We start from the raw sequence: 24010 nt of genomic DNA on the forward strand, positions 1-24010 counted from the left end.
CACGGTCAATAGGACAAAGCAACCCCACATCTGACAGAGGGCTAATTATTTTTATTGTTGTTAGGCAGGGTTTCTATGAAGCCCAGGATGACCTCTGACCCCCAGAATGACCTTGAACTTTTTTTTACTCTCCTGCCTCCACCTCTCCAGTGCTCAAACTGCAGGCCTCTAATACAATGCCCAGTTTCTACAGTGCTGGGACCTGGACCCAGGGCTTTGTGCATGCTAGGCTAGTACTCTGTTAACTGAATTACACTCTCAGCATTGAACAACTTAAAAAAAAATGTCTTTGATTTTTAAAAGTATGTATATGTGTGTGTGTGGGGGGGGGGTGTCATAGCTGCCTGTGGAGACTAGAAGAGGGTGTTGGATCCTCTGGAGCGAGAATTAGAGGCAGTGGTGATGTGGGTGCTGGGATCCAAACTCAGATCCTTGGGGAAAGTAGTGCATGCTCTTAAGCATTGCGCCATCTCTCCAGCCCCAGGACAGCTTCTTCCTTCCTTCCTTCCTTCCTTCCCTCCTTCCTTCCTTCCTTCCTTAGATAGGGGTTCTCTGTACAGCCTTGGCTGTCTTAGACTCCATTTGTAGACCAGGCTGGCCTCAAACTCACATCCATCTGCCTGCCTCTGCCTCCTCCCTGAATGCTGGGTGTACAGCTGGGATCCCAGGGAGTGGGGCTGGGGGTGAGGGGTGGGACTTCCCTTTCAGCTAGGAGAGGAGGACCTCCCCCAGCACCAGTCCAAAGGAATCCACCTCACCTGGCTGAAGTTGGAAAGGGCATCTGCCCCCTCCCCCCCAACCCCCCACCCTCCTTTTAGGCCAGTTTAGCTGGCTGTAGGCTGGTGACCTGCCAGGGAAGGCTGCCTAGAAGCCAAGCGTGAGAGGGGCCACAAAGACGCCAAGTCCAGCCACCATCCATCTGGGCCAGAAGGCCGCTCCAAGCTGAGCTGGGCTTCAGCCAGTCCTGGCATCGACTGTATTTGGGCAGGAAAAAAAAAAAAAAGACTATGAGGCTGTGGAGACTCCCGAGAGACTCGCCACACAAGCTGGGAAGGAGGCTGGGAAGCAGGAAGGGGACGGGACTAAGAGGAAGTTGTAATGTGAGTGTTGCAGAGGTGGTAGTATACGGTGTGTGTGTGGCCAATGGGCCTTCCACCTCGCACCACGCCGGAAGAGCGGAGTTTAGGCAGTACTCCAGGACCGAGCTTCCTCCCCGCCCCCACCCCGCCCCCAGCCCCCACCCCCACCACCCCCATCCCCACCGCCCAAGTCCAGTTTGGTTTTTGGGATTAACTCTCCCACCTTGGACCTACGGTCTGTAAAATGTAGACACAGCCATACAACTGCTCAGGGCATTTATTTTTTTTTTCTGAGTACAAGTAGAGAGAAATGGGAGTCGCTAAACAGGGTGTTAGTAGCATGTGCAGAAGATCAGAAGTGGGGTTAGGGTTTGGAGGAGGAAGGATGTGAAGGGAAAGCTACTGCCAAGAATTGGGGATCCCTGTTTCCCTCAGCTCATGTTTCCTGGATCTTTTCTTTCTTTCTTTCTTTCTTTTTTTAATTAAAAGACTTTCTTGAGCCAGTTGCGGTGGTGCACGTCTTTAATCCCAGCACTTAGGAAGCAGAGGCAGGCGGATCGCTGTGAGTTCAAATCCAGCCTGGTCTACAAAGCGAGTCCAGGACAGCCAAGGCTACACAGAGAGACCCTGTCTCAAAAAACCAAAAAAAAAAAAAAAAAAAAAAAAAAAAAAAAACTTTCTTGAGACAGCCTGGGTCGGAGGTTACAAGCGTCCTAACTCACAGATGGAAGCGGTTCGCTCCGGCCAGCAGAGCCAGATTCGGGGTGTATGTGTGTGTAGGGAACAGCTCAGGCCTCCTCAGCTGTGGCGTCGATGCCAGCGTAGGTAAAGTTCTCAAACAGCGACATGTTCACGTAGGCCTGTGGGAAGAAGGAGTTTTAGTGCAGCAGAAACAGGCAGATCTCTGTGAGGTGTGGGGCAGCCCCAGGCCAGCCACAGCCATGTAGTGAGACACTGTAAAAAGAAAACTCACTTACTCATCACTCATAGGCTGCTGTGGAAGAGCCAGTCATCTGTATATATGATTATTTGATCCTTCCCCTTCCCATCCTATCCCCCTACCTCCTTTTTTTTTTTAACCGGGTTTTTCTGGGGAATATAGCCCTGTCTTTCCTGGAGCTTCATCTCCTGCAGACCAGGCTGGCCTTGAACTCAGAGATCCACCCATCTTTGCCTCCCAAGTATTGGGATTAAAGGTGTGCACTACCACCATCAAGCTAAGAAAATGGTTTTCATATTTTGCTATATTTCTTCTTTCTTTGCTTTATTTATTTATTTATTTATTTATTTATTTATTTATATTTGGTTTGTCAAGTCAGGGTCTCTCTGTGTAGCCTTGGCTGTCCTGGACTTGCTTTGTAGACCAGGCTGTCCTCGAACTCACAGCGATCTGCCTGCCTCTGCCTCCCTGAATGCTCATTCCTTTCCTTTTTCTTTCTTTTGTTTTTTTGTTTTTTGTTTTTCGAGACAGGGTTTCTCTCTGTAGCCTTGGCTGTCCGAGACTCACTTTGTAGACCAGGCTGGCCTTGAACTCACAGAGATCCGCCTGCCTCTGCCTCCCGAGTGCTGGGATTAAAGGCGCATGCGCCACCACCGCCCGGCTCTTTCATCTCTATCTGATAATTCATCTGTTCACATGGTTATTTGATGCAGATATTGTATTTATTCGTATGATTAATGCATCTCTCATTCGGCTTGTTTATTCAGCCCTTCCTGTATCATGCGTTCGCCCACGCCTCCATTTTGGGTGACCATTTATGCCTTTTGTCTGGCTTTGGACCAGGTGAGGAGGCGGGGTCCCAGGAGAGAACGGGTTGATGTCTTGAAGGAAGACAGACAAGCAGTCTGGAGTTGAGGGGAGGGATTCGATGTTGACAGCAACAGTACGGAAGTACGGAAGTAACATATTGGAAGAGTATATACGGGGCCTAGGGTCTACACCCAACATGGGCTGCGTCCTAAGCCCAACCCAGATGGTGGCAGCGCCAGCTGAGGGAGTTTGCGTAACTGTGGTGAGAGGGTGGGAGACACAGTGGCCTCCTGTGTGGCATCCATGAGATGGAGCTTCCTGTGGGTTTAGAGGGTGCCCATCCCCACCTCGTCCGGTCTCTTACCTTCCTGGCTTCCAGCATGCGGCCCAACTGTAGTGCGATCTGGGCGAAGGGGGGGCGCTCATAGGGACGGTCCCGCCAGCATTGCCGCATCAGCTCGTACCTGCGGATGGGAGTGGGGGTGCTGTAAGGTGTGTTGGGGGGCGGGGAGTGACTGGGGGACAGGCCACACATTAAAAGGCCAAGGGCACTCGTCTCGGAGGGGAGTCCCCAGAACTCAAGGGGAAGTGAACTCACACTTCGTCATCACAGTTTCGAGGCTGCTCCATGCGATAGCCCTGAGGCAGCTTCTCGTAGAGCTCAGCACAGGTCATGCCACAGTAGGGCGTGCCTCCTGCAGGGGGTACAAGGCTCCCTCAGTCTACACAGGAAGGGACCCACAAGAAGATAGGGTGCTCTGGAGAACCGGGCGTGGGCTTACCAAGGCTTACTATCTCCCAGAGGAGGACCCCAAAGGACCAGCTGAAATGAGAAGGACGCACTTAGTTACCTTGTGGGAGACACAGTTTAATCTCTGCCTAACCAAGCTGTGCAGCTGCTCCCAGACCCTGCATGTGTCTTCTCTGTCAGCATCTGGCCTTGGCCGGATACTGTGCCCATCCTACTGAAGCTCTTTCATAGCTCCTGGTCCCCAGACTCAACTAATTATAGTAACATTTTGTGTATTTCTCGTGTGTGTGTGTGTGTGTGTGTGTGTGTGTGTGTGTGTGTGTGTGTGTAGTTCATAGGTGGACATTTGGCTTCTTTATAAATTAGGGTTTTTTTTCTTCTTTCTTTCTTTCTTTCTTTCTTTTTTTTTTTTTTTTTTTTTTGTTTTGTTTTTTGTTTTCGAGACAGGGTTTCTTGTATAATAGTCCTGGATGTCCTGGACTCACTTTGTAGATCAGGCTGGAACTCACAGAGATCCACCTGCCTCTGCCTCCCAAGTGCTGAGATTAAAGGCATGGGCCACCACTGCCTGGCTTTTAACTGACATTTTTTTTTTATTGAGACTCGTGCACTGAGTAACCTTCATGTCAGTTGCCTGACCCCCAGCAGCCCTGTGATTCAGCCTTTACTACCCTCATTTTGCAGATAACAACACTGAGGTCTGAAAGGTTAACTTTTGTGCCGCAGTTGCACCGCTGAGAGCAGGGATCCAAATCCCGGCTTTAAAGCTCTCGCTCTGTGCATTTTGGATGCTAAGAGGCTCTGCGCAGCTGCATGTCAGGCTAAGGCCAGGCAGAAAGTTCTAAGTGTGGGTGGGGGAAGGCTCTAGGGAGTCTTAGGGCAGGAACAGGAAGTAGGTTGTGGTCAGAGGGGCAGTTAGTGAGATGAGGTCAGCCACAGGGTTCAGGGCTGGTACAGAACAGCTCAGGAGACAGGGATGACCGACATGGACATATCTAGAGATAGGGGAAGTGTGCTAAGATGGTCACTCTGTGTGTGTGTGTGTGTGTGTGTGTGTGTGTGTGTGTGTGTGTGTGTGTATGTGCGTATATGTGGGTATATGTGCATGTGTGTGTGTGTGCATGTATGCCTATGTAGCACAGAGGGGTCTGAAGGGTCACATTATGACCTTACCCTTCAGAAAGGAAGGTGGTCATGCTCCTTGAGGGTTCTCTCTCGTCACCTTGTGACTACCCAGTTTTTCCCGATCTCATCGAGGAATCCCCTCATCTCTTACACAAAGAAAACTCTATAAACACTTCCTACCCCAACCCTGTCACTGAAGTGATTTTCTTCAGTGAAGGGAGCTCAAAATCCTTCCGGACAGCCCTCCAAGTAGCTTCCCTATAGAACTCTAGAACCTTCCAAAGTATTCTTAGGATACACTGTCACGCACCTGGATTCTACCTGTTGACACCCAAGCCGTGCCTTGGATAACCCAAGACATTGCTGAGGTGCATCTAGACTATGCCGGAGTGTTCTGCGGGGGTGGGGTGGGGGTGGGGCAGCGAGACAAGCGATCTGCCTCTTCCCACCCCTCGCCATACTCACACGTCACTCTTGGTGGTGTAGACGCTATAGTTGAGGGACTCAATGGCCATCCAGCGCACAGGGAGACGGCCCTGTGAAGGAAAGGGTCAGAGGGCCAGGCTGGCAGAAAGGGCTTTGTGAGGGGTTTGAGGGGCAGACACGGGCGTTGGCCCTAAGTGGAGAAGGCTGAGTGAGACTTGCCATCGTCTTCTTCACATACACCTCCTCCCCGCGAGACAGGCCAAAGTCTGCAATCTTGGAGGCCAGGTTTTCTCCAACCAGCACGTTTCGGGCGGCCAGGTCCCTGTGAATAAACTGCAGGCAACGTCAGAAGTCAGGGGCCCCGGGGCATGGGGCCAGTGGGAGCCCCTGCGTCTTCCCACCCACATACGCCTCAGCCGTGGGTCGGCTGAGAAGGCTCTGAGAAAAAGTCAGGACCGGCCCTCACCCAGTCTTTCCCCTGACGTGGAACAACACACTCTAGTTTGGGTAGCATCTCCTTTTCTGGGATGGGGTGATCAACTTATTTGCCTTCATCTCCTTCCCCTCCTTCTTCTCCCTTCTTCTTTTTCTCCTCTCGCACCCCCTTCCCCTCATCTTTTTTTTTTTTTTTTTTTTTTAGTTTTTCGAGACAGGGTCTCTCTGTGTAGCCCTGGCTGTCCTGGACTCACTTTGTAGACCAGGCTGGCCTCGAACTCACAGCGATCCACCTGCCTCTGCCTCCCGAGTGCTGGGATTAAAGGCGTGCGCCACCACCGCCTGCCCGGCTCCCCTCATCTTTTGAAACGGAGTCTTGCTATGTAGTCTTGGCTGCCCTGGTACTTATTATATAACCCAGGTTGGCCTTGAACTCTTGATCCTCTCACCCCTGTCTCTTAAGATCTGGGATCACAGGCACCTGCCACTACTCCATCCTCTGTTCTCCACCCCCCCCCCCTTGCTGATGAAAATCCATCAGTGACCGCCATGTTCCAGGTCCTTTCCTTATCCCATCCTCCTCCTCCTCAGACACATCTGTTCATCAGCTTCTCCCTGACGCCCCTCTCCCTCCAAAGACTCACAATTTTGCCGCCTGTGAAATGCCTTCCTTCAGGCTCGAGTGCCCTTTTGGCAGTTTTCCTTTCCTCACCTCACTCAGGCTCCCACCGCACCCTCCACGTCCTCCCTGCTGAAGTCACTGTGCTGCGGTGGCAGCGCCACGCCGTCTCCAGCCTAGGACTGTCCCTTGAGTGCTAGTTTAATATTTACAACTTGTCCACTCGACACCTCCAACTCAGGATGCCCCCGCAGGGGCTTCAAATCCAACACCACCGGCTCCCCATTTGCCTCCTGTCCTCTTCTCCCTCCCTGTGGCATTCACAGCCGCCCAGGGCCTGAACCTATGGTTGTGTCCTTCCGGCTCACTGCGCGTACCCTCCCCCCCCCCTGTCCCCAGCCCCCCCCCCCTCGTACCCAGTCAGAGCCTGCGCACTGACCGCCTGACCAGGTCTGTGCAGCGACCTCCCCTCTCCCTGCTGTCGCCCACCTCACTCCCTCGCACACACCTGCTTCTCACTCAGGTACTGCATGCCGTTGGCTGCATCGCTGGCAAAGCGCAGCAGCTGCCGGGAGCTGAGCGTGGAGGCCGTTCCATGCTCTCGAGCAAATGCCGGGTCAGTCTCCAGGACCCTGCTTTTTCTCAGGAAATCTAGCAGGTTTCCATAGGGCGCGTATTCAATAGCGATATACAGGTAACCTGGGAGGTAAGGAGGCACACGGCGATGGTTCATATACAGGCCACGTGCTGTTATGAACGGTACCCGATGGCGAGAGGCAGGCTTCAGGGTGCAGGAGAAGCCTGCGATGAGCAGGGGACCTAGGCATCCCCCACAAGCTGCTTACATGATACAGGTGTTAGCTGATGACTGAGGTCTAGAAGGAATAGGAAATGAACTCAGGGCTCACCTCGGTTCTCACAGGCACCCAAGAGGTTGATAATGTTGGGGTGGTGTCCTAGCTTGCACAGAACTTCTAGTTCGCCGGCAAAGTCGCGGTGGTCATTTTCAGAAGCATATTCTGTGTAGAAAAGTCAGTGTTAGCTTCTGCCATGGATAAACCGGAGTTAGTGGGGGGGGGGCAGGGAGGAGGAGTCAGCTGCTGGTGGGAGCTGGGTAAGGCCTGGTGCTTGTGGGAACGAAGGGAGAGCAAGACCCTGGGGTCTAGAGTTAATGGCTGAGGACCTTTTAGCATCTTAATGGCTGCGTTCATCTTGAGCCCGTCCTTCTTGATCATGGCCCGGATGACTTGGCCGAAGTTCCCCTCCCCGATGAGGTCCTCAAAGGTGATGTCCTCCCACTCCAGCACAGGGTAACTCAGGGGCTCGGGCTGTGGCTTTGGCCGCCGGGTCAATGTCAAGGTCCCCGAGCTGAACTGCAGGATTGTCTCTTCACCCTTCATGGAATGGGGGAGGGGGGGAGGATGGATATGTGGCCAGTCCACACGAGAGATGTGGGGGCAAATGGAGGAGCCGAGAGGTGTACAGAGAGAGGACCCAGTGGTTAGACTGACGGACAGAGCCAGACAGACGGCACCCTGGTGGTTAGCCTGGGCCACACCTACAGAGACGGACATTGCATAGAATCACAGGTGACAGCCACAGGTGGGTTTCAGGTGGACAGGTGTCTAGGAAAACAAAGGCAGAGGCATCAGCCTGGGGGGTCCAGGGGATGGGGTTTGTGGCAAAGTGGAGCCAGGGCTCATGGGTGAGCCAATGAACCAAAAATATTCTAATATTTAAATAGAGAATTGAAATGTGATGTGATGGGGAAAAGTAAGCTTCCACTATTGTGCCAGCCTCACTACTGGGCTTTGCTTATTTATTTACTTATTCATAGATGGATTTCTTTTTCTTTTTTCTTTTTTTGTTTTATTGAGACAGGGTTTCCTTGTGTAGCCTTGGCTGTCCTAGACTCGCTTTGTAGACCAGGCTGGCCTCGAACTCACAGCGTTCTACCTGCCTCTGCCTTCAGAGTACTGGGATTAAAGGCGTGCGCCACCATGCCCAGCCTCTGGATGGGATTTTTAAAGACGTAGCAGCCACCAGCCTTGATCACTAGACTTTTAATACAAGAATTAGCTCAGAACTTCTTTTAAATGGCTCTAAGTAGGGAGAGCCCAAGCAGAGAGGGCCAGGCCAGAGTCCTGATTCTAAGTGACAACAGTGGGAAGTTCTCAGAGGAGACAGGACCAACAGGTTGGGTGGACATGACTGGGTAGGGTGAGTCTGGGTTCCTGAGGAAGTATCAACACCCCTTCCTCGTCCCGTGTCCGTGTAGTCCTGAGGGCCAGAGGGCACAGCCTGGACTGAATGCCCAGGGAAGCTTAAGAGTGAACCACTCTCCTCTGGGAGCGCAGGTGAGGCTGCAGGCCCTCCCCCCCCCCCCCCCCCGCCTCCTACTGCATACTTTGAGAAGGTGGTGCATGCCTTTAATCCCAGCACTGGGGGGGGGGGGCAGAGGCAGGTGGATCACTGTGAGTTCAAGGCCAGTCTGGTCTACAAAGTGAGTCCAGGCCAGCCAGGGCTACACAGAGAAACCCTGTCTGGAAAAAAACCAAACCAAACCAAACCAAACCAAACCAAACCAAACCAAACCAAACCAAACCAAAAGAATACAGGCTGGGAACCGGCATGACAGCACACACCTTCAACTCCAGCACTCAGGAGGCAGAGGTGAGACATCTCTGTGCATTCATGGCCACCCTAGTCTACACAGAGAGACCCTGTCTCAAAAACAAGAGAGACAGAATAAAAGAGTAGAGCCTGGGATGAGCGCTCACAGCAAGTAGGATTCAGAACACGGACCACAGATGTGCACAGGTGAAGGGCAGGGCCTGTGAGGAGAGAGGCCAGCATGGGCCCTAGATGCTCCTCCAGAGATCAGCACATGATCCAGGCTGACGGTACCCACAGGGTGTGGGTAAGTAAAGAAGTTAATTCCAAATGGCATCATCTAAGCCTGGAATGAGAGCTGCTGAAATATGAATGAACTGACTTTTTTTTTTAAGACAGGGTTTTTCTGTGTAGCCTTGGCTGTCCTGGACTCACTTGGTAGACCAGGCTGGCTTTGAACTCACAGAGATCCACCTACCTCTGCCTCTCCAAGTACTGGGATTATAGGCGTGTGCCATTGCTTCTTTTTCTTCTTCTTCTTCTTTTTTTTTTTTTTAACTGAGAATGCTAACTATCCAACCATTAATATGAATGGGCTTAAGAGCTGAGTTCAGGTTTTTGTTTTTTTTTTTAAAGAAAGTTCTATTTTGTACCTAAAGGATCACTTAATGTGGCTTTAGACTTGAACAGTAGTATGTGTACACATTGGCACTTGCGGGCATGTGAGGACAAACATACACAACATACAGGACCTTGTAAACCCAGTGGACACTGACCGATCCTGACTGGTAGGTGAAGGTCCGTCTCCGGTGTAGGCAGCTTCTTCGGATACACACCAGGGCCAAAAGGGCAGCCAGGATGGTGAGACAGGTGGCAGAGACGGAGCCCACCACAGCCAGGACCAGCTGCTGATCCAGGCCCTCTTCAGCTGCCCGGCTCTCTTGGACTGGGCCCTCACTCTGCAACCCTGTACACAGTGAAGGACAGGCGGGGGTGATGGTCTGGATCAGGGAACCCAGAGGCCTCCATGGGATCCCACAGAGGGAGAGGTTGGACATGTTGGTACTGTGCTATGGGGAGGCTTCATGGATGGATGACTAGAGGTCAGAGGTCAAGGAAGCAACTGGACTTCCGGGCTTGTATCGCTTGTTAAGAAGGCTTTAATGCCTTGGCTCCAAGGCTGGGGTCAAGGTGGAGGCACACATGCAGAGGACGCTACAGACCCCAGTCTCTCACCATTGCCCAGAGTGGCCTCTTCCACTGTGTTGCTCCAGTCACCAAGACCCTGAACACTGGCCCGCACACGGAAGAGGTAGCGTGTGCTGGCATTGAGGCCACGGACGATGATGCTTGACTCCTCCGGCCTGTCTACATCCATCCACTGTGGGTCTCCTGAGCCCCCGGCCACCTGAATCTCCACAATGTACTTCGATATAGGTCCAGATGGAGCCTCGGGATGTTGCCATGTCAGCTGGATCTCAGAGTCTGACAGGGCCTGGGCATGGAGGTGCCGGGGAGCTGGGGGCCCTGGGAGGTGAGAAGGGGGGAAGGAATGGGTAGATTGAACAGGCCGATAGAGCTGTGGGGTCAGTCACAGCCGCTCTGGTGCGTACTCCGTCTGCTTTGTGGATCCCAGCACAGGAGCCATGTGCTACCTCCCCCATCTTTCACCCTGACTGGACTCATCTCTGTTCCCCAAGTTGCCTCCACCTTTAAGCTGCCTCTTTCGTTGGTCACCTTGCATCCTGAGTCCTCTCCAAGTTCTCAATAGCTTATGCTCCACAAGCCTCCCCTTCCCCCGCCATGGCCTGTTCCTTCTGGTACCTTCTATCTCCCCCATGCGTCCTGGGTCTTCTCAGTGCCTCCCCCCCCCCCAGTGTCTTGCAACCTCCCCTTACCCCTAGTCCGTCATTCCCACAGGGGGCCTACCGCTGAGGGGCATAAGCACATGCGCAGGGGGTGAGGCAGGGCCCAGGAGGGTGCAGTGATACAGCCGCACGTCCAGCTGGTAGTGGGTGCCAGGCGTGAGTCCAGTCAGGAGGGCAGTGCGGGCCTGGGGGGATGAGATGTTCTCCCGCCTCTCCTGTCCACGGGCCCCGTCCCACAGGCGCAGCAGGAAACCATCACCAGAAAGTGGCACCGAGGGTAAGGACCAGCTCACTCGTATCCTGTCAGGACCTTCCACATACCAGCCTTCTAGCCACGGCTGCAGTGAAGGCTCTGTGGTCAGAGGTCAGGAGGGGTCAGAACCATCCAATGGGCGCTTGGGACTAAGTGGGTCAATAATCCCCCAGTGGGCAGGACTGGGACAACCTCTAGGGGTTGTCTTGGGGTGTGGAGCAAGACATATTCTGAGCAGGCATGGTGGTAAGCCCCGGGGGGACGGGAAGGGATATATCTTGGCTCCTCACCAGGGCAGTCAGTAGTCATGAGGGTAGAAGGCCCCCAGGTTCCCTCTCCTCCTTCCCCGGGGCGGCTTAGCTGCACGCGGACACTGTATCCTGTCTTCGGCTTCAAGTTCATTATCGTCACATTCTCACTGGGATCCACTGAGGGTAAGGTGTGCCACACACATCCCTAGGTCTTAGACATGTCCTGAAGCCATCGCTCCCCTCAGCCCTCTCTTCTTTTATACCATCCCCCCTCTCTGTTTCCACCCTGCCCCCTCACTATTACACAGCACTCCATCCCCTAACTCTGTCCCCCACTCACCCACAATGGCAGACCAGGCAATCATGCTGTTCTGGGGCCGGTAGTGCAGGCGGACAGAGGAGATGGGCCCATCCCCACCGAAGGAGACCAATGGGGAGACCACAAGCTGACGGCTCTGCTTGGCCAGGAGCCGAGGAGCAGTCAGAGGCACTGGGGGCTCTGGCAAAAAAAAAACTGGGGTGAGTCAGGGTCCATGAAGAGGGGCACACTCTGGGTTTGGATACCTCCAGATCTTAGCCCAGATCTGGAGATGGGTTTAGTTTGGTGGGAGGAGACCAGGTTCAGTAGATGACTGGGATGGCCATGGCTCAGGGAAGGCAGTTCAGGTCTCTCTGTATCTTGGACCACAGGGACTTGGTCATAAGGACGTAGGTGTCTAAAAAGTGTGACACAACCAGACAGAGGCTGGGAAACAGCTCCCTGTCCTTAGTGTCAGTAGAGTTCAAGGCAGGGCACTACCTAGGTATCACAGTCCCCTTTCCCCTCACTATTCGCCCATCTGTTCTGTTCCTAAAGATAAAATGTGCCAGTATTTTGGCACCTGCTCTGCACTTGATGCTTCTTATGCATAAGTGCTGAGTCTCACGGTTCCTGGGTGATGAGTGAAAAAAAAAAATAACTGAGGCTAGGAGACATTGAAGAACTTGCCTAAGGACACACAGCTAAGAGAATTTGAACTAGGTCTGTCTGATCAGGCTACCTCAAAGCCATCAGTTCTGCCCTAAAATAGCATTTGTGTTTCTGCATGGCTTCCTCCACCATCAATGCCCTGATCCTGGCCTCAGCTTTTCTCTCTAGGTTATTGCATTAATGACTAAAGTTTCTGCAGCTTCTTCCAAAAAAGACCAGACTGACTTTCCTGGTTAAGCATAAAGGAAAGAAAGGAGAGAGGTAAGGAGGGAGGTAGGGAGGGAGGGAGGGTTGCTGAGGAGTATGGAAGATGCAGGCAGCAGAGTGAAGAAGTGTCAGATGAAAACAGTTTGTTAGAGGCAGGTACAGATCTGGGGATGATGAGGGTCCAGTTTGGCTCCTAAGAGTCCCCAGTTGCCTGTGCCTCACGCAGGGGAACAGAGTCTGGGAGAAATGGCTGCTATACAATGGGCATCAATTTCCACATCAGGACCGGACCTTCATAGAAGATGCCCCTGCCTCATGGCGGTCCACCATCAGGAGAGGGGTCCTGACTGTGGATCATATGTGGGAGTGATGGAGAAGGGTCGGCATCTTGGCAGCAGATGCCATTTTAAATAACAACAAGGGTCCTCTCTATTGAGCACATCTCCTGTCAGCCAGTGTGATAACTACTTAAATGCATCACCCAGTCTTCCCAGCAGCCTGGCCCTATGGGCACTAATATCCTCCTTTTACACCATGAGAAACTGAGGTTCCATAACTTGCTAAGCTAAGGCGATAGAAAGGAGTGCTTGGGATCCAAGTTGAGTGGACGGCTTGGTCCAAAGCTCTGATAAAAGACTGAGGAGGGAGATAAAGGCGGATGGGACAGTGGGCTAGAGATGGCCAGGGGTTGAGAAACATAGCAATGAAGAAGAGGAAAGGGAAGGAGAGAAGAGAGACAAAATGATACAACATGAGGAGCAGAAGGAGAGTAGAGCCTGCAGGACTGGGCTGCCCAGGCCCCGCCCATGGGGAGGGTGCTCTGTGGTCTACTTTGAGTTCTCGAGTGCAAGTGCGAGTAGTCCATTCACCCGGCAGACTCCTGGGCACATGTCCCCTTTTGAGGAGACAAACAGGTTTGCCTGTCTGCTGGTGCTGTGTGGCCACATGAGGTGAGTCAGACGAAGGAGGAGCACCTCAGAGTTAAAGGGACAATCTATGCAGTGGTGAGTGGCACATGTATTATGCAGGAGGCAGGGCAAGGCTGGAGGATGTCTCCAGTTTCTGAACAGTAGGATGTCCTTTCCAGGGGGCACCAGGCTATGACACTGGTTGGCCATCAGTCTTCTTCTTTGCCTGGGGCTAAGCTTTGTCCTTCAAAGCCTTTGCCTTTCCTGCTAGGATCCCCAGCCTGAGCACTATCAGGTAGTACCATCCATCCAAAACCTTAGATCGCCACTAACCTTTGACATTGACCTTGAAGCGCCGGCTGTCTTGGCCACCAGACGTCGATACCCGGCATTCCCAGAACCCGCTGTCCCCAAGAGTCAAAGGGGGCACCTCAAACTCGGCTGTGGTCCTGTCTGGCTCCACAATGGCCTTGGTAGACTAAGAGAGAGGAGAGGAAACAGTGAACAGACAGCGTGTACTCCAGGAGACAGATGTGGCTCAGTGCTGACTGTTGCTGGATCACAGATCCGATGCCATCCCCTCACCAGTCAGCCTGTTTAAGTCAGGCCAGGCAGAGCCTACAACAAGTGCTCACAGGGGTGGGGGGTGGGGGCGGTGAGAAACAGACTAAGGAATGAACTGTGAAGCTGGTGAGATGGGGGAGCTGACAGTAGGGTTAGGGCCACCAGGGCTCACCAGGAGCATGGTACCATCCGGCTTGTGGAGCTCCATGCTGCCCCGCACTGGGAAGGGATTCCCTGCAGCTGCGCAGTTGATCCTGGGCATTGTCCCTAAGTTGAACTCCAGCTCTGAGGCCATGTTGAGGATCTGGGGGATCCGGTCTGGAGAGAGAGGTGGGGGGGGGGGGGAGACACTCATCCTAAACAATCATGGGGCAGCCATGTGACCACCAAAATGCCCCCTGCCCAATGCTCTGCATCTCAGTGAAGGTCCCACTGTCTGTCCTGCCACCTCAAATTGAAACCAGCGAGGCCCTGCGGGATGCCTTCAGGCTCTGGTTCCCCACACCCAGTCAGGTGTAGGGTTCTTCTGCTCCATCTCTCTTGTCACATTTCCTGCGGTGTTCTAAGAGACAGAACCAGACCCCTTACCACACCCCCAGCCCAAACAGCCAAAAAGCTCAGGATGGATTTAACCGAATCCCGGCCCTGGCCCCCTCCCCCTTGTTTCTCTTGTCTCCCCCCTGGGCTGGCCTGAAACTCTCTTTGTAGCACAGGCTGGCTTTGAACTTCAGACAATTCTCTTGTCTCAGCTTCCTGATTGCTAAGATTATAGGTATGGGTCATTATGCCTGCCAACTCCGTCATTTTTGGCCCTTGGCTTCTGGACTCCGCCCACGGCTCTTCTTTCCTCAAACATAAGCCTGACCATCATAACACCCTTAACAACTTCTATTCAGCTCCTCACATTTAAGTATCAACCCTTGGCCTACAATCAAAGGCCCTGTCACATGATCCCTGCTGGCTGCTCCCTTAAGTCTCCTGCTTCATCATCCTGAAACACAAGCAGAGGCTCATTCTTCCCCACTCATCTCTCTTGTGTCTTCCACATTCAATTCCTGATCTTGACTCCCCCACCCCACCCCCAGAAGAACTCTCACACTGGTCAGGGTCTCCTCTAGATCCCGTGTGCCCTAGGCTGCTAGCCTTCACAATGTAAGCACCTCTCAACTCCCTGAGGGAAGGACTTGGACATCACCAATAAAAGGAAAGGCAGAGAGATATGTTTGATTAAGGACCATCTGTCTTGAGGGGGGGGGTCCCAGGGGCATATACCTGACTTCTCACAGTGTACTCCGTGCCACCCAGAGGGGCATACACAGCCGCTGAACCGGTCACAAGTGCCACCATTTTGACACTGGCACTGGAGGCGACAATCAGCCCCAAAATGACCAGGAGCACATGCTGGAAATAGAAGAGGTGTGGTTACAAAGGGTAGGTCAGGCCCGGCATGGTACACACAGGGCATAAGCTATCCAGCAGGCTGGTGTGGTGGTGGTGGTGGTGGGGTCACTTGTCAGGGGATTGGAAGGTTTGGTGTCAGGTCAGGGTCAGAGTGAAGGGTCTGGCACACTTATGCCCATAGGAGGTGGCCTAGTACATACCTTCCTGGCACTGGCTTCCCCTCCAGCCAGAGCCACAGGAACAGCCATAGGGATCTGGGAGGCAGAAGGTGAGACCCCGACAGCCTCCTGTGCCGGGGCACTGTTCCTGGCAGCTCTGCCCAAAACGACCCTCTCTGCAGGCTGAACATAAGGTGTGTGATATACAGACTCTGTCGGGCCTCATACACTGAGCTGCACCCCCTGTGGCTTCAGAATCCTCTCTCAGTCAGGCACCCTCTCCTGCCTAGCTCCTAGCTTCCCTACTTACCCTGTTCACAGCGGGTACCAGTGAATCCTGGTGGACACACACATTCACCGTCGTGGTCATGACACACACCTCCATGCAGGCAGCCTGGGCAATCCTTGACACACCCAGGCCCCCAGCGTCCAGCCCCACAACCTAGAGGAAAGTGTTTTCAGTAGCTGATCTTCACCCACTTGTCCACAGCTGCTGAGAACTAGGGTAGCTCAGGGCACCTCACGGACCCTAAGACCCAATGGAAAAGCATATAGGGCTCACAGCCTCCCATTACCGCCCACGACCCCTGCCTTCTGCTCCTCACCTCGCACGATGAGCCGAAAGAAGGCACTGCCCAGGGGGCTGGCTTCTAGGTAAGTGGCACTGTAGATGCCACTTGATGGTGGCTGCACGTTTTGGAGCTGCAGTTGAAAACGCCCATCGTGGGCCTCATGCCAGTCTAGGGTACTGAAGTAGGATCCTGGGGGACACGATCAAGTCAACGCCCTCCGAATCACACCAAGGGCTGGTGTTACCTCCCCCTGCCCTGGGCACACCAATGTGATCTGGGCACAATGCCTTTTTGGGGGAGCTCTCTGTTTCCACACTGGCCCTATCTGTCTGCCCTCCACTGGACAGCCGGGGTGGGGGGCAGTGCTTTTACAATAGACCTTTCTGTACCCGTACCGCACTGCAGAGCTCTCCATTGCCCCAAGATGAAAACCAATTCCTTAGCAGTTGTTTTTGCCGGTTGGGTCCCTGTTCAGCCCTCCAGTCCCATAGCCCGTCACACCCTGCCTGACCCCTAACATTCTTGAATTCTTAAATTCTTGTTTGCCTTCTAGAAGCATCATCTGGCATTTCAGACCCTCCTGCCTTTGCCCTCGACAGCCCTGGCCTTTCTCTGTTTGGCTCTTTTGCCCTTCAGGACTCTCTTCCGGCCTCCTCATCGAGGACCCAAATTACTAGTCAAATGTTCACGCTCTGCCTGGTTCGTTCTTGTCTTTGCTGCAGAATTCCAAACTTGCAAAGGCTCAGGTCTCCCTGCCTGCTTCTACAACTCTCATTGGCTCAAAGCCTTCTGCCCAAGGAGAAGAGTCTTCTCCCTTAGGAGCCAAGTATCCAAGAGTCAGCTAGCAGATCGTGTGGCCGAGCCAGGCATCGTGGGGGCTGCTCAAGGAATAAGAGTCCTTCCATGGAGTGGAGGGGACGCACGGGGTGGTGGGCAGGCCCAGAGCTGCGACCCGTGTATCAGTGTGGGCTCCAGTACATGTCTGCCTTGGGCATCAAGGACCTGAGTTGGGCAAATCGTTGTTTGAGAGGGGTTAGACTTCCCTTGGCCTATGCTGGGCACACATTGCCAGCTGTCTTCTTTTTCCCTTGGGGACCCCTGCTCTCCTTAGGCAGGCCGTGTGTGTGTGTGTGTGTGTGTGTGTGTGTGTGTGTGTGTGTGTGAGAGAGAGAGAGAGAGAGAGAGAGAGAGAGAGAGAGAGAGAGAGAGAGAGAGAGAGCACCTGCTAACTCCCGGGGGGATGGCCAAAGAGAAGGGCTTAAAATACTACTTAAGAGGTAGCTGGCTACAGGCTCCTGGTCCTCTTAGTACAGTAGGTGGGTTGCTCAGAGCTGAAGATGAGATAGGGTCAGGTGCATGCCACGGAAGGACCCTGGAAGTTGGCTAGAAGCATGGCAGGTGTATCCGAGTGATGGGCTGAGTATATGGAGGGCAATGGAGGTCCTGGGGTGTCACAGCCAAATGTCCCTCACCGTTGTTCTTCCATATCACGTCAGTCTGTCTCTCCTTGTGCACACGCGCAGAAAGCACAGCTGTGTCACCCCTGTTCACCGTGTGTGTGACCTTGTCTGGAAACAGGTGGGCTGGAGATGAAAGAAAGGTCAGGCCAGTGATCTAGGACAGCAACTCTTTCTATGTCACTCACTCCACCTTCTCGCAGGCCAGACTCACCCCCCGGGCTGTTGTGCACGTAGAGCACTCGAGTACGCCGTGTGCCGTCGCCACCCACGCAGGAGAAGACGCCTACCAAATCCGAGGGCTTGGAGAAGCCACGCAGCGTGACCTGGTGTGAGCCATTGCGTGCCAGGTGCAGGGGCTGTCCCGGCGGGAAGGTGCGAACGATGCGGTCATCCTTCTCCAGCAGCACGGGTGGACCCCAGGCGTCCGAGCCCCTCCCTGCCCCTGCCTCACCAGACACGCAAGTCAGGAAGAAACGCTGGGGGTCGGTGATGCGCAGGTTGGCCAGCAGTGTCAGGTCCACAGCGGCACCTGGGACAGGACAGCAGTGACTCCATGGTAGATTCTGCCAATCCAGCAGCCCCAAAAGCCCGGGACTCCAACAGTAACTCGTGCTGATGTTTCCCCATGCCCTCTGAAGACTTTACTTTTTCAAAGTTTCAAAGGTTTCCACCCTGTTCCCTTCCCTCTCCACACATGCTTGCCCTTTGCCCGCAGGCTCCTTCATCCTAAGACATAAACAAAAGCACACATCCTTCTCTGGCTCCAGACAGATGTGGCTCTTGGCAGCAGGGAAATGATCTATGGCTCTGTCTCCTGTCCTTACGTTGTCCTCTGTGTCAGATCACTGCCCTGACTCCTCCCTGAGCCGTTTCAACACCAAGGCTTCCCCCTGAGCCATTTGTACTTGTCCCACCATGGAGGCTAGAAGAGCCATCGAGCCTGAAGTGTCATAAGGCCACCCTCCTTGTGGCTTAAAGACTTGAGAACTATTTGATTGGTCACTGGGACTGAAGGTAGGTTAGGGGCAGAAATGAAGCCACTAGCTCCACCTGCCCAGAGGGACGCAGACGCAGGTGGGTCTAGGTCCTGCCTTGGGAAGCTGATGGATCACATACAGATAGCCCTCCCAAGTGCAGGTGTTGGGGCAGAGGGGACGGGAACACCCAATTGGCATGAGGGAGGGGAGGAAAGGAGACCAGAGGGCACAAGAGGGGAGAGAGGCTTCATTGGGGGCCGGGGGCGGGGGCTTTGGAAGCAAGGTGAGCTTAGGCAAGAGTGAGGAGGAAAAGATGGAGAAAGGTCAGGGGTAGGGAGAGGCCATGCTATGGGCAAACAGCCCGAGTTATGCACAGAATGAGAAATGTTCTAGTGTTGGGGAGGGAAGCTGCCCAGGGCTAGGAACTAGTGCAACTGAAGCATAAACTTTGCACCCCAAAAGTGGGCACCCCAAGAGGGGGGAAAGCCTGACTAGCCTACCTCAGATCTGTGACCTTAGCCCTTCCAGACCCTTCCTTTCCTGTCTCTTCCTAGTTCCTTTCCCTTCCTGTTAGCTGTCAAGTAATCAATTAATTTAAATGCCACTTAGCATATCAGTTAATGGTCTTTGACCGGCTATCTTAAGGAGAAGCTGGCATTTACTGGCCATCCAGCAGGCACCAAATGCCCTTTCTCCATGGCCTCCTTCAGTGAAGCTGATAGTCTGCTGTAATCATTCGTCTCAGGCTTCCTTGAGCACGTTCATCGACTCCCTTGGCTTCAGCTGTCACCCCTGAGTCATTTGCTCAGGTGTGGTCTTTCAGCTCCAAACGCACTTGCACCAGTGTTCCTTAAACCCTCACCTCTCCCAAGTTTTCTGACTCAGAGGACAACACCCATTACCTGAGACACTAACTTCAGAGTCATCTTATGTTCCCACTGTCATAATAATTAATGTTTATTGGATGTCAATTATGCACCGGGCTCTTTAGTGATGTTCTCTTCCTTTTCCAGCCTGACCTGAGGGGTGGGTGTCATTATTTCTGATTTATAGGCAGGGAACAAAGGCTCAGGACTTGCTCAAGGTCATACAGTTAGGAACCAGCACAGCCAGCTTGTCCAAGCCTAAAATCCTCATTGCTTAGCTTCCAATCTGGAACATATTTCTACATTTTGCCCCCTTAAACCTTGCTGGCCAATTCTGTGTTTTGCGCAAGCTTTGTTCTGCCCTCATCTTTACTTACTTGGACCATTTCAGGGGCCACAGCTTCTTTCCCAATTCATTCTCCAAAGTGATGCCACCAAGACTCAAAAACATCTTGTGACTCACTTGCTACAATGTCCCATGGCTCCTGGTACCTTCAGGATGATGTGTATGATCCCAAGCATCCTTGTGGCTCACCCTTGGCCCCTCTGTCCTATGGGCTCCCATGACTCCCAAGTTTGCATTTACTGTTCTGGTAAGCTACCTTTCTTAAGGATATCCCGCCGACTGTTTGCTCACCTACAGCAGAGTGAGCTGGCTCTCTCTTGTCCGTGCTCCCCAAGAACTCTCTACGTCTGTTTCTGTCTGGCCCTCATCCCTGACCTGTGCTCCCCACTAGACTGTAAACCGCTCAAAGGCAGCCTCTGACTTCTGGTCCTCTAATCAGCAGAGTGAAAGAATACGTCGCCAGGGTTCAGAAGCCTTCGCCAAGCCCTCTGCACACACAACTCCAACAGTAAATAATCACCTGGGAAGCCAGCATCGTTTACTCGCCACTTGATAGGTTTGGGAGTTGTTGTTACTGTTGTTATTTATTATTTTAATATTATTATTAATTGTTTTGAGTTCTATGTAGTTCTGGCTGTTCTAAAACTCGCTATGGAGACCTGGCTGGCCTCAGACCCTCAGAGATTCACCTGCCTTTGTCTCCTGAGTGCTGGGATTAAAGCCACCATGCCCAGCTGTCTAATGAATTATTGAATAAACACAGTTACTTCTGAGGGCCAAGGAAATGTCTGTCCCCTGCCCTTCCTCATACAAAGGCATTGATTTCCAGCACCGGCCAGAGTTTTCCCCACGCTGCTCTCAGGTTTTGGTGGATGATGATGATGATGATGGTAGTTAGTGGTGGTGATGACGGAGTTTCGGCTTTTGCCTCCGTTTTTGTTTTTTGAGACAGAGTTTCCTCTGTGTAGCCTTGGCTGCCCTGGATTTAGTCTGTAGACCAGGCTGGCCTCGAACTCACAGTGATCCGCCTGCCTCTGCTGGGATTACAGGCATACTCCACCACACCTGGCTTTCCTTCCAATTTTTAAGTTGTGTTAAAATGCATACACACTAGAATTTACTCTCAGAACCATTTCTAAGCATTCAATTCAGGGCTAATGAATACATTTATAATGCTGTAGAAACATCACCACCCATTTCCACAGCTCTTTTTGTTTGGTTTTGTTTTCGACGTAGGGTCTCACTACATCTCCATGTGGCTAACATGGGGTTCACTAGGTAGTCCAGGCTGGCCTCCCAAGTCCTGGGATTAAAGGAGTGGACCACCACAAGCTGAAATGCTACACCCATTAAACAATAACTCTCCGTTTCCCCTCCCCCAACCCACAGTAGCCACCATATCATGAGGCCCCATTGCTATGGCCTGTTGGGGTTTCTTGCAGGGGGCTGGGATTAAGCCCTGGAAATCAGGGGTGAGGGAGGCGCTCAGGGCACACTTACCAACATGAGAGGCCAAGAAGAAAATAGGGAGCAGGAAAGGGGAGCCCTGCCAGACCATACTCCGGAGGCTGACCCGGGCCAGCCAAGGCCAGCTGGGCCTGGGGTCAGAGGCTGTGGGCCTGAGTGCTCAGCCTGTTCTGCTCAGTGTACCTCAGTGCTGAGGAGGAAGAGGAAATGATGGCTAGGGTGGGAGGGCTGACAGGGGAGAGAGGAGGGAAGGCTTGTCTATCTCAGCCTGTAGTCCTCCCAGGTCCAGCCCCCCCACCACCACCACAAGCCTGGGTATGGGCGTGGCCTGGAAATCACTGGAAGGGGCGCCATTGGAAGTTGGGAGGGCAGGTTATGACAAGGACAGACCTGGGGACAGTTGGACTCTTTTCTCCCATCGCCTGTGTCCCGTCCATCTGTACTGCTGGAGCACAGCAGACAGGAAAGGGAGGAAGTCCGTGGCTTCCGTCTATTGAGGAGGCTTAGAGGCAGGACATTGTTCTGGGGTCTCTCCTCCTCCTCCCAGCACACACTCACACACACACACACACACACACACACACACACACACACACACACACGGCTCGCATGGCTCTTCATACATGTGCTCTGGGACACACACACACAGTTACCCACATCCTAGAGAGCAGGTCACAGAAGCACAAACGTGAAGACAGACAAAGAGAAAGGGTTAGGAGCACACAGACCCTGGTAGTCTAGCTTGCGTGCTTTTCTCACCTTACAGACGGAAAAATGGAGGTCCGTGGTGCTTACAGGGAAGCCTTGCGGCTGGGACAAAGGCTGGGACTTAAACCTTCTGGCCTGGTCACTGATTTCTCAGACACACACTGAAGCACAAAGAGGGAACACACGGGCAACGGGGCTGTGGCATGGATGCTCCTCACCCACAGCTGTCCATATTCACGGTGCAGCTAGCCACGTCTATCCCTGGAGACTTGGCAAGTACAGTCCCATCCAGAAATAATGCAGCCACTTTTTCTTGCTTCAAAATGGAGACAGAGTCTCCTTATGTAGTTCAGGTTAGGGTGGTACTCACTTCACAGTCAGGTATGTGTGTGTGTGTGTGTGTGTGTGTGTGTGTGTGTGTGTGTGTGTGAACCCTTTATGTAGCCCATGATTTTCCTACGTCGTCTTTCTGAGTCCTGGCATTATAGGCATGTGTGCACGCACGCCAATCAGCAGATACTTTGTGGGGGTCACCACTCTCCTTCTGCCATTCGGTTCTGGGGATCACATTTAGGTCATCAGGCTTGGTGCCAAAGGCTGTTACCTACTGAGCCATCTATCTTAGCAGCTCACATCTACTCTCAGCGGCTGGCCACACCTGCCCCCTTGGTCCCTCTGCAGCACTTCTTAGACCTTTCTCAGATGATTGACACCTGAGTCCCCACTGCCAGTTCCCAGGTAGAACACGCCCCTGGAACGCCACAACGAGTTGCTTCGAAGGTGCAGAAGAAGCTAGGGGTAGCCTGGGCTCACTGGCTAGATCCGTGTCCCCCTTTCCTCCAGCAATGAGTGGGGTTGAGATCTTGTAGCAGCTCATGTGACTCGGAGGTTTCGAGCCCTTTCTCTGGGGCTGGGACTTTGTTTTCAAGTCGCTTCTGGTGAAGGATATATTCCTCACTGGATCCAGCAGGCATAAAAGTACAATCCTGGGGAAGTACATCTCCCTGGGAGGTAGGGGGGGGTGCCCCTCTTCTGAAGGAGTCTGAAACAGCCCTGGATTGGCTTGATTTGTAGAATAATATGAGCAAGAATTGAGGAAGAACATCCATAGCCTTTGCTAGGTCCGAGGCAGGAAGAAGATTCTCTGGACAGACTGTGAGAGTGGAGGATGCTTGATGCCCATCTTGGTACCTTTGAGTCTGGGATGAGCTGGCAGGTGGAGTATGCAGAAGCCATTTGCCTTGTAGGATGTAGGCTCAGTATGCTTTCGCTGGACCTTGCCCTTACTGTTGGAGAACATTTTAAGGGGTCCTGAGGTCATTGTGGAGAAGTATGAAGAACACTTTTCTTCTTAAGCTTTTTCTTTTTATTCGACGTGTATGGGTGTTTCGCCCGCATGTATGTTTGTGTACCATGTGCATGGAATGTTTGAGAAGGCCACGAGAGGGCATCAAATGCCCCGAGGCTGGAGTTACAGTCGGTTGTGAGCTGCCATGTGGGTGCTGGGGATCATACCCGGGTCCTCTGGAAGGGCAGCCGGTGGGTGCTCTTAACCACTGAGTCATGCCTCCAGCTCTGAGAACACTTTGTTCTTAAAAATGACAGATATAATCCCAGCACTTGGAAGGCAGAGGCAGGTGGATTGTTGTGAGTTTTAGGCCAGCCTGGTCTACAAAGTGAGTCCAGGACAGCCAAGGCTACACTGAGAAACCCTGTCTCGAAAAACAAAACAAAACAAACAAACTAACACAGATATAATTACGGGTGTATATTCTGAATGGGGAAGTTTTCGAAATTGTAACATAAAACACATGCAAAGTCTCAGGCCTTTTGTCCCCATTCCCCATTTTCAACTGGGAAAGAAAACACAGTTGTAATTGTCTGTGGATCAACAAAAGGCAAATGTTGCAGAGTTTATATTATAACACAGTGTCCTATAAGTGTAAACACAGCCTCACATACGTCAAAAATAACTTAATACCATCAGTTTACAAACAGCAAGTGCCAAATGAAATACCACTCTGCAAACAAATGTTGAGTGGGTTGTGAACACGTCTGCTCTTACAATAGGATATTGAAACCACAATACATGGCTTACATTTTCAGGCCCCTGGAAAGTTAGAGGCCCAGAATAAAGAGGCTGTAAACAGGCGCCCTCCATATCATCCAGGGTAAGTCCACAACCGAAGCACACTAAGATAACGAGAGAGAGAGAAATTAAATATCATTTCCAAAA

At 52.6% G+C, this 24010-nt stretch overlaps 1 protein-coding gene across 1 annotated transcript; it reads right to left on the reverse strand.

Annotated features, from left to right (window-relative positions):
• Positions 1–1341: 1341 nt before the first annotated feature.
• Positions 1342–21256, reverse strand: TIE1 (tyrosine kinase with immunoglobulin like and EGF like domains 1). The gene is made up of 23 exons (XM_084787827.1): positions 21100–21256; positions 17622–17939; positions 17423–17533; positions 15984–16139; positions 15689–15820; positions 15421–15561; positions 15092–15220; positions 13992–14137; positions 13589–13733; positions 11511–11669; positions 11210–11347; positions 10728–11018; positions 10035–10325; positions 9575–9765; positions 7369–7579; positions 7094–7204; positions 6694–6884; positions 5351–5464; positions 5171–5241; positions 3612–3652; positions 3428–3524; positions 3194–3293; positions 1342–1939 (listed from the first exon to the last, which is right to left on the reverse strand). The coding sequence occupies exons 1-23, from the start codon at positions 21155–21157 to the stop codon at positions 1868–1870; spliced, it is 3414 nt and encodes a 1137-aa protein (XP_084643953.1). The 5' UTR covers positions 21158–21256; the 3' UTR covers positions 1342–1867.
• Positions 21257–24010: the final 2754 nt, after the last annotated feature.

This window comes from Acomys minous (assembly GCF_964271855.1).
Source record: "Acomys minous genome assembly, chromosome: 6".
NCBI lineage: Eukaryota > Metazoa > Chordata > Mammalia > Rodentia > Muridae > Acomys > Acomys minous.